The 10,476-nt window shown below is 49.3% G+C and overlaps 1 protein-coding gene across 13 annotated transcripts in view; it reads left to right on the top strand.

The window, feature by feature from the left end:
* The first annotated feature begins 906 nt into the window (after positions 1 to 906).
* The window catches only part of DUSP22 (dual specificity phosphatase 22), a 60,565-nt gene continuing 50,995 nt past the window's right edge, over positions 907 to 10,476 (top strand). For 3 of the 13 annotated variants that reach the window (XM_014829873.3, XM_070515734.1, XM_044773381.2), the window contains exon 1: positions 907 to 1,527. In XM_014829873.3, coding sequence (XP_014685359.1) covers positions 1,507 to 1,527 — 21 coding nt within the window. In that variant the 5' untranslated portion in view covers positions 907 to 1,506. Of the gene's footprint in view, positions 1,528 to 7,548; positions 7,650 to 10,476 lie in introns of those variants that run through there. The other 10 variants (XM_070515737.1, XM_070515736.1, XM_070515727.1 and 7 more) reach the window with 9 other exon arrangements.

The raw sequence follows: 10,476 nt of genomic DNA, 5'->3' as shown, positions 1-10,476 counted from the left end.
AAAAAGCAAGCAAATCAATATGATAATGTCTGGTCATGTTAAGCGCTATGAAGAAAATAATGCAGGGTAACACGATAGTGACCAGAGGGTCCACTGTAGATTGGGTGGTCAGGAAATGTCTCTTTGAGGAGGTGACATTTGGGCTGAGACCCAACAGGCAAGAGCCAGCTTTGCAAAGAGCTAGGGATTGAGAGCACAGCCCACACAAAGGTCCCAGTGCATGATCAAGCAATCAAGTGTGGCAAGTTCAAGGGACACACAGAAAGGCAGTGTGGCTGTTAACTTGGTGAGCAAGAAGGAGCATATGAAATGAGCTCATCAGGGGTGAGCCCGGCCATCTCAGATTGATGCATGTGCTCATTTAACAAATATTTATTAAGCACCTGCTGTGTGCCGGACATCGCTAAGGATATAAACATGAAACTGAGAGACTCCTAGCTCAAAGATTCTGTCCCCAGGGAAGAAGTTAAGAGTCGAGTAAGGACGACAGAATCCTCAAAACAATTCTGCTACAGGTTAGAAGGTGTTCCACTCCAAAGAGACTCAACGCAGACACCACCATGTTGCTGAGCAAGGCTAGGGGCTTTCCAGAAGCAACTGTATGAACACAGCCATGCACCAACTACAGTCAGTTTACAATCTGAAGAAAGGGGCACACTGGACGTCCAAAAGACAGCACGAGGTCTGAGGTCCGGCCATCTGCTCCCCAGGGCAGGGAGCTTAGGGCATCCCAGAGATGAGTCACCTAGCCCACCTTTCCCCACCGGGTGAGCCTTCTCGTCTTCGTGGGTGGGGCAGGGCCACAGGAATCCCCCCACCCGGCCTAAATCTGTCACACTCAGAAACCCCAGGCAGGGGGGCCGCGAAGACCGAGGCTCTGATTAGCACCTGATTCACCGCGCAGTCAGGGCAGGGCGGCGACTGCTGGGAACAGGCCCCCTTGAGTCGCCCCAAGGGGAAAGGCTTGCGGGAGTTTCGGTGACCCCGATCCCGGGGGACCTGCCCGGTGACGCGCCGCCGCCCGGTGCTAGCGGTGCCTGCACGACCCCCACCCTGCCCGCGGGAACGCGCGCGGAACCGGCGCGGGCGGCGCGTGCGCTCTCGGCTCTCGGCCCTGAGCTCGTGGGGCACCCGAGCCGAGTCCGCGCGCCCCCGTGCCCGGCCACCGGGAGCCGAGTCCGCTCGGGGCGGGGCCGGCGCGGCGCCGGGAGCCCGACTACAAGTCCCAGGGAGCCGGCCGGGGAGGGACGCGAGCGGGCAAGGCGAGACCGTTTCCTGGCCGGGGCGCCGGTGCCCCTGCCCTGCTCTGGCCGAACGAGCAGAAAGGCCTGCCGTCCATGCCGGATCCCTGGAGCAAACCGAGTGGCCTGGGCGTCCCTGGTCCCTGTTGTTTATTCCGCGAGCAGGAAATTCCTCCCCGCCCGCCCCTCCCTCCTCCTGCTGTAACATGCCTTAGTGAGCCCGCGCCCTCCCTGCCCAGGGTGCTAGAGTTCGCGGTCAGCCGCCATGGGGAATGGGATGAACAAGGTAACGTGTCGTCTTTCCTTTGCGCTCTCTTTGTTTCCACTTTGCAGCCTTCCCTCTGGCTGGGGTTTGCTGGGCAGGAAAGCCCGTCCTCGCTCCCCCACCTGTCACCGGGGTACCCTTGCTCCGCCACTCGAACGTGGTGCGCTTTCCCGTGGTGGGGAGGGGAGCGGGAGGGGGGCGGCGTGTCAGGCCTGACCGTCACGGCTGTGTTTTTGAGGTGCTCCCCCCCAGGTCCCCTGCCGGCTTCCGGGTGAGCAGTCCCCAAGCCAGCCCTGCGTCCTGCGGCTGAGAACAAGCCGTGCCCTTTAAAAGCGTTGACACTTGCTCTGCCTAGAACTCAGCTGAGCTCAGGGGATTGTGGTTTCCTCTTTTTCTCCCCTCCCCTCCCCTCCCAAACTTGGCTCTTGAAACATCACCACCCACATCATTAGTAAACTGCAGTAGATAAGTGTCTTCTATTCAGTAATTTCCTCTTTCTCCCCAGATTTTTATTTGTGTGCACAGATAAGTTTTTCTTGTGGACAGAAAAGCTTGTAGAGGCCTGAGTCCTGAGGGGTTTTTAAATACCTGGAGGGAGGGGGGGAATAGAGTCAGAGCTGAGTTATCCTGGGTTATGTGGCTTCTCCAAGAAGGGCAACCTGCTGACTGGCTGCTTGTGCTGATCGTGCCTTCTCGAAAATCCGCCTTGCTCTCTTCTCTTTGTCTCTGTTCTGGCCCCCACCCACTGCTCCCCAGTTTCCCAGAGCCCGCTTCCTAGACTGTGGGATAGTCTGTGTCTTTCTGTCAATGGAAGGTTCCAGATCCCAGCTCTTGCAAGTGAGAGTTGTGTCAGGTGTGTTCTTATCAACCGCAAGGTTAAGGATTTTGTGATCTGGTACTGCTGGTTTAAAGGAAAGACTTATAAAACTTTTAGAAGTCCCTCAGGTCCTTCCCTCTTCCCAGGGCTTCGAAGGGGTCCTGGATCCGGGGTTAGTTCCTGGTCTTCTGTTTCTCTCCTTCCATGTGTTCCACTCACCTGCAGCCCACATCCATTCAGCTTTCGTATTTGGTGGATGTGGCAGTGTGGCTGGCTTTCCTTTTGGTTTTTCTCGCCGGTGGGGTCGGCAGTGGTTTGGTTCTTTCAGCTGGAGTGTTAGAAGTGGGGTAGGGAGGTTAGGAGCCAGGCGGGGAAGGGCAAGTGTGGTAGGGCACGCTGTGTACTGTGTGCTGAACTCTTGTCACCTGCCCACACCATGTTTATTGGCTCCTCGAGACCCAGTTTCTGAAGGAACCATTGCGTGTTTGGGGCCTGCATATCTGAGGTTTTCTGGTAACCAGAATTGTATTCGTTGTGTGTGGGATTTTTTGGAGGGGCGGGGGTGGGGGAGTGGGCAGTGATCGGGTTTGGAAATAGACTCTGTCTCTCTCCGATAAATCCTTGATCACATCCCCATCAGCGCTGGTATCCATCAGCACCATGAGCCTTCTGCTTTTTACATGAGAACAGAACCCGGTAATGGTGCGTCCATGAGTTTGTGGGCTCTGCCACCTCAGCTGGCCTTTGGTTCTTTCTACAGTTTTCCCACTTGAGTTGTTCACTCTTTACCTCTTTCAGCATTTAATTTGTGGTATTTTTATATTATAATTCTAATTACATATTTAGGAATACAAATGATTGCCTAAGGGTTCAAAATTAATTTCAGGCTTTTCAACAAAAGCAGTCATATTCATGTCATGATTTTTACCTTTCAAAGAAAGTAAAACATTTCTTGATGATGTTGTCACCATGACCATCTTGTATTGTAAATAGAGCCACTGTTTCCAGTGTAGAGGTGGAGAAATGTGTACAGACAGATGTAGAGACATCATTGATTCAACGCTGTGTACTGTGCGCTTGCTGTTAGCCAGGTGCTGGGCTAGCTGAGGAGCTGGGAGGAGAGGGGGTGGGAAGTGGCACAGAGGTCCTTCACCTGACGTTCAGTATAGACCAGCAACTGCCCAATAGAAGTAGAATGTGAGCCAAATATGTAATTTAAAACTTTCTAGTAGCCACATTAAAACAGTAAAAAGAAACAGGTGAAATTAATTTTAACTATTTTATTTAACTGAAATATATTCAGAATATTGTCATTTCAACATGTAACCAATGTATAAAATTATTTATAGAATGGTTTACATTTTTTTTTGTATGAAATCTTCAAAGTCTGCTGTATATTTTCTGCTTAAATCACAGCTTGTTTGGGATTTTAAGTACTCAGTAGCCACCCTGGCTAATGGCTGCTGTGTTGCACAACGCTGGTTGTGGGTGTGAGAGAGAGAGAGCAAACACAAGCCAGGGAGAAGTGGAGGAGAAGATGGGCAGTGGCGGGAGAGCAGAGAGCAGGTGTGAGCGCGACCTAGAAGAGGCAGTCCATTCCAGGCGCACTCTCCCACTGGGGTAAAGATGCTGAACCTGAGCTCACAAGGAATTACTCAAAGTTAAAAGGTTAGTTAGTGGCAAAGTAGATTGCTTGAGGCCGGAAATTAAAAGGCTTAACTAGAATTCGTACATATATTACTGTGTGACTTCGAATTAGGCTTCATATTTTCCCCATCTGTAAAAAAAAAAAAAAAAAAAAAAAGAATGGTTGATTTGCACAGTCAGTGGAATTATTATAAGGTACTATCCATAAAATGCTTTTCTAAGAACACTTATAGATAAAAATGTACAGTGCCTTTGGAACTAAAAACATGTTTTGCAGTGTGTGCCCTGAGGTTACTGGGACAAGATTTCTTTCCTTAGCAAAAGAAAACTTACGAACTAAACAGTGCAGATTCCACTCTGACTGCTTTGAATGTGGCGGTTTTCATTTCTATTTCACATCCTCATGGAGGACCTTCTCATCGGTCTGTCCCAGTCTCCTGGGTGGCACAGCATCCTGCCCCTCTCAGTGTGGACGGTGTGTTACACAGAGAATGTGAGAGAAGGAGGCTTCTGTATTCTGGCCTGTGGAAGATGATGAGGAGATAGAGAAAAGACACAGCAGTTGTGGTCTGTTATTTTTTGAGCTGCATATCATGTGCCTGCAGTTTATGAAATCGAGGCCTCACTGTCGCCCCAGGAGGACAGTCTCTCACCCTCTTTGTGCAGGTTGGGAGATGGACTCTCAGAGACGTTACGTAGCATGACTAAGGCCCGATGCTAGGGAGTGGCGGAACTGGGCTTGGAACAAACCGGATGGTAGAAGTCTTTCCTTTGAGCTGGGATGCTGGTTCATCCCAAGTGAATTCTAAAGATGCTGGAAAGTAACCTGAAAAAGCTCCCCAGAGTTTCAAATTAATTGCAAAATAGGAAAAAACACCTTCTTTCTTCCTTCATGTTTGACATTGATAAAAAAGAGGAGGGAAAGGCAGGCAACTAAAACCATCTTTTCACTGTTTTGTGCAGTTCCCAAGTAGACCCTCTGAGCGGGCCAAAGTTACAATCATGCCTGAGCTTATGGTGTGCCAGGGCCTGCCCTGAGCCTTTACACTAGAGCAACTCCTCCAACCCTCCCCGCAGCCCTGTGGTTGTGAAGTCACTACTGCTCTTTGCATCCCTGGCTTACAGAGGAGGTGCACAGAGGTGAGACCTGCCCCGAGCACCCAGCTGGTGAGGCCTGGGCCTGGACTCCCTGCCAGGTGGTCTGCCTCTTAGCCACGACACAGGGCCTCGCTGCTGGTAAATGTCTCTGTAGGATTAGGGTTAGACTCAACAAGCTGTTGCATGCAAATGTCGTGTTTATGTGGAGCCTTTGAAAACTCCTGGTTAACTCAAAGTTCTCTTAAGGGTCTGAACTCCTAGATCTTTGTGGGGAGGAACTATAAAGAAAACTCCTCATTGCCAGCTTGTAAGTCTTAAGGCCTACAGTGCCTCAATAAAAACAAAAATCTAGCCTCTCTAGCCAAGCATTAGGACAGAGAAATCAGCCCTAAATGCTTTTCCACGTGCATATTTTTATCTTAATCAAGCTGAACTTACAACCTAAAAGTGACCTGCAGTATTGCTATCCTAGGGCAGGATGTGAGGACCCTCTGGCTCTGACATCGTCCCCCACTGACTGCCAGGGTTGGTTCAGTTCATCCAGCAGCCAGCTGCCCAGCCTGGAGGCCTCTTCCTCGCTGCCATGCATGTTATCCAAAAGCATCCTGCCTGGTGGATATGGATGCTGTCCCAGCATTTCATGGGAAACTTGCTCGTGGCGATGGGAGGCAAACACTTCAGTTAGTGCGTCACTTTACCATGGGACGCCCACAGTTGTGAAAGAAAGAGGGGCAGAGTCTTCAGAAAGCCTGATGTGGGGTGTCTCTAGCACTCTGCCGCTTCATGGGTGTGATCTTGAACAATCACCTAGTGTGTCTGAGCCTCAGTTTCTTTATCTCCCTCGATCGTGGGGACAGTGGTTAGGTTATCTAGTCTCCTGACTCACTCTAAAATAAGTATAATGATAGCTCCCCCAGTCACTACCCAGGTTCTTGGGAGAAGCAGATGAGAATTTATTAGAAGATATTTTTTCAAACTGGGAAATGCAGATGTGCGCTGCTTTCGTATTCTTGGATCTGTCCCATCAATGGTTACAGTGATGACCTCTGCCGTGGAGATGGCTGATGCTGTTTTAGGATGGCTCTTTTCTCCATAGGAAGATAAGGGAGTATAGTTGAGAAAGGAGGATAGGGAAGAGAGCAAGGGGAATATGCCCTCCTCGGCATAGGCCAGGGTTCCTCAACCTCTGCTCTCTCAACATTTGGGGCTAGGTCATTCTTTGTTGTGGGACTGTCCTTACATTGTAGGCGGTTTAGCAATATCCCAGGCCTCCACCCACTAGCTGCCAGTAGCACCTCCCCCCACTGTGACAACCAAATATGTCTCCGGGCATTGCCAGGTGTCCCCTGCAGGGCAAAATCGTCCCCCATGGAGAACCCCTGGCCTAGGGTTCTCCACTCAAAATCTCCTGAGGCCTGTGTGACGTGGAACCGGATCATTCTCAAAAGATGGGCTAGGGCGTGGCAGGTTGAGAAGCACTGTTTTAGTGGTAAGGGGCTGGACCGTCACACACCCTTGTGCTTTTAGATGCTGCAGTTCGTACATGGGAGCACCTGACTTGGGTGCCTGCATAATTCATTCATTTGTCCATTCTCCCATTTATCAAATTATGTTATTGAACAACTGCTATTGTCAAGGCACTGAGCTGGATCCTTGTGCTAGATCCAAGAAAACTCTGCAGATGGGTCCCAGGAAGCTTACAGAGGAGCTCCCTGCAAGAGGTGAGCACTCTGTGAGTGGCACAGCTGTACAGCCACGGTCGTGGGGCTGATGGACAAAGCCTCTGGGCTGGCGATCTGTCTTCTCTCCTCTACACCAGCCCCTCAACATTTGCTCCTCTCAACATTACAGTTTTATTTCATATTGAAGGAACAGATGCTTAAGGCAATGTTGTAAGTGCATACAAGAGTATTCTCAGATTCATCCTTTTATAAATGCAAGCTGATTAAGTCCACAGCCAAATGGCACTAAGAAAGTCCGTGACATTTAACCCTTCAGGGAACCCACCAAAGTTCTCCCTCTCACCCCTGGCTTTGAAACCCACAAAGTCCTTTCTGACCTAGGAAGAATCAAGATCCCCTACCCCTGTCACCACCTTGTACTGCTGCTTGATCGGGAATTTTCTCTCTTACATCTATTTGGGGGGTGTTCTTACTTAGATTCCGTGGCATCCTGAAGTACTAAGAGAAATGTTTAAAAAATAAACTCAAAATATTTCCTGCCTTTTGTGCTTAAGTCCTTTTTTGTGGCCGAGCATTTCATTGTATGCATTTCTGTATGACGAGTGTTAGTATACTGTGGGCATGAAGGCTGTTGATCAAGATGAGCCATCAGTCATGGAGAGTATTTAGCATTAGATCTCAAAGTATTTCTGTAGGAGTCTACCTTCATTATCTATCGCCAGTCGCTCTTTTACCAGAGAACCAGAATCTCTGTGCCCAGCAGAGTGCCAGAGGTCATCTGGCTTGTGGTTTGTGCCATTTCATCACCGGTTGTCAGTGCTTCTCTCTTCACATGCGGACTCCACCGCAGGCTTTCGGGACACAGCAGGGAACCAGGCAGACACAGCCCTTGCTGCAAGGTCAGTAAAAAAAGTAAGCAAATAAATAACTTTAGGTGCGGATAAATATGATGAGGAAAATAAAACAGGATCAAGTGATAGAGGGTGTCAGGGAGCTTGGTGGTCAGGAGAGACCTCCCTTGGAGCTGTCACCTTGTGGGAGACCCTGACAAGAAGCCATCAGGTGAACCATGGGAGAGGACCATTCTCAGCAGAGGGGCAGAACAGTTGTTTCTGAGGCCCAAGGATGATTAGGGCCAATTCTGTACTTCCTCTTTTAGAGTCATGGAAGATTCCCACGTTGCGTTTACGAACTTTTTCCTTGGTTTAGCCTGACTTCCTCCCAGGTGGTGCTGATCGCACTCCTGGTGTGTCCTTGCTTCCAGCTTGAGCTCAGACTCTCCGTGAATCAGCCACTTTCTCCCAGATGAACACTCTCTTCCGTGGTCTGGAAAATTATTTTATTTCATTTCATTTTCTCTTTCTCTGTACTTCAGGATTACCAGCAACAATAATAGTGGGGAAGTCAATGGGTCAGATTTTTAGTTTTAAGTTTGAATTTTGAAGCTGACTGGAATCAAAGTTTAAATGTTTATGGGCTTTTTATTCTTCTTGAAAACAAAAATGTAAGTCTGAAATTCTCTCCCTGCCAGTGGCCAGTCCTCCAGCCTTCTTTGGTGTTGTTTTGTAATGCTATATGGAAGCAACTACAGAAACTGGCAATGAGCAATGTGCTTTCTATTTCCAGCCCTTGAAGCGCGAGCTTACTCTCCTGATGTGGGAAATTGCAGTTAAAGGTTTACTGACACAACTCTGTCCTCTCTTTATATTACTGAAAAATATTTCAAATGCTTACAAAATGGGAATCTTATGTGATTTTTACTAGGTTGGCTCCTTGAGCTAGTAAGCTCAGCCCTCTGTCTCTGCCCCAGAGTCCCCTCAGGGTCCTGCTCTCCTGCAGCCTGGACCGGTGCCCCTGGCCTGGTGTCGCTGACCCCTGGGAACCTGCCCAGGGCAGAAAGGAGCGCAGTTTGACCTCTCAGGATTCACTCACCACAGTTTCCACATCTCTCTTCTCCTTGCTTCGCCTCCTCCTGCCCTCTGCACACTGTCTCTTTGTTCATTCCTTCATTGAAGAAATGATTACTTGAGTAGCTACCCATCAAAGGAGAGCCATTCACATTTAAAGAAAACATATCACAAATATGATGCAAACAGCAGATAGAGGTCATAAACTAGATATTCATGGGCCATAGTCAGCCTGCAGATGTGTTTTATTTGTCATATATTTAAGGGTTTTTTTAAAGTAGTTGACAGTATTTGAAAATTGGGCAGTTTCCCATAAAACCTGGAGGCTGGAATTGGGGGTCTCAGCCTGCAGCTGTGCGTCGTCACCTCCTCAGATGTGGAGAAGATTGAGGAAGACGCTAGCATGGGGCGGAGGCTGAAGACAGAGCAAATCTCAGTCCTGGAAGGTCTCACTTGCTGAGGTGTTGACTGAATTTCACGATGATAACTACTTGGAGCCCTAAGATCTTAATCTGAAGAGTCATGTGATTAACTTTGCATCTTGGAGGCAGGTTGAGGAATCCTTTGGAGGGACAAGTCCCGGGGTGGGGAGCTCTCTGGGAGGCTGTTGCAAAAATCAGACGGGAGGTGCTAAGAAGCTGAACAGAGGTACTGCAGAAAGTTCCAAGAGGAGCAGATAAATTGGGGAGCTGTTGATGAGTAGAGGTGAGTGCTGAATGAGACACAAGTGGAGTCCAGGGGAGGGAGGCCTCTCCTGTCGGAACCATCTCTGACTTGCTCTGGGAGTGCCAGTGGACCTGCTGTTGCAGGGTAGGAGGGTGGGGAGGGCTTTGCAGTCTATAACTTGCCTGAAGGTGTGTGCAGCTCATTTGCGTTTGTGCATTTTTTCCGAGTTGAAAGGCCCATCAGGTCCATGGCTGTAAGCGGCAGAATCCAAATGTGGCTGCTTTAGGTAGAATAGCTCAGATGGCCAGGAAGGCTAGAGAACCAAATTCAGGCTGGCCTGCCAGGAGCAGATCCTGGAACTGGTCTGGCGAGAGCTTTCTGGGACTGTCCCAAGACGCTGATGCTGCTGCCAGCAGGCCCCAGGTGTGCCACTAGCCCTACTGCCCCTGCTGCTGGAGAGAAGATGCGCTGTGTTATCTCTGGATTCTAGTCCTAGTCTACAGCAACTGTGGAGACATGTTGCATTTAGGTCCTCTGTCTGTGCCATAGCAGCAAAGGCAAATGAAAAGTGCATATCTGGCATTCGCAGCTTCTGTAGCTTCTGCTTTCTACCGAGACTCCATGGTGGGGGCTGGGGATTCTAAACACAGGAAAGGGCTTCAGAGGCTAGGAAACCCATAGAATAAAATAATGGTCCATCACAGGGTTTATGATTTTTGAGCATACCCAAGGGCTGAGGTACTCTAAACAGTGAGAACCACTTCTCTGTCTAAGAGAATACTGAGAGCAAAGAAAGATGATATTGCAAGGTGGGACCAGTAAGGGGTGTGGGAAAATGGGGTTACCCAGCTTGCCTGAGAGACAAGAGAGGTGGGGAAATCCTTCATAGGTAGGAAGCCATGTTGAAATTTTCAGTTGCATTTTAAGTTTGGCCTTCATTTTCTTGGGAAATGGTTTGCCACTGAACATGTTGATCTAGAAAATGACCCAATGAGAATATGACTTTAGAAAATTAATTTGATGGGACGCAGAAATAAATTCAGTGGCTACTGCTCTAGCCCTGTGTGGACTGGGTTCTGGAGTGATGGGGCTTCATGACTCACTGGGCAGAGGCGGGCACCAGGGAAGGGGGGCAAGGTGCCCTGGTGGGAGT

The sequence above is a fragment of the Equus asinus genome, chromosome 8, assembly GCF_041296235.1.
Source record: "Equus asinus isolate D_3611 breed Donkey chromosome 8, EquAss-T2T_v2, whole genome shotgun sequence".
In the NCBI taxonomy this organism is placed as follows: domain Eukaryota; kingdom Metazoa; phylum Chordata; class Mammalia; order Perissodactyla; family Equidae; genus Equus; species Equus asinus.
Note: the sequence above shows the minus strand (reverse complement) of the source record. Positions and strands in the feature narration are given on the sequence as shown.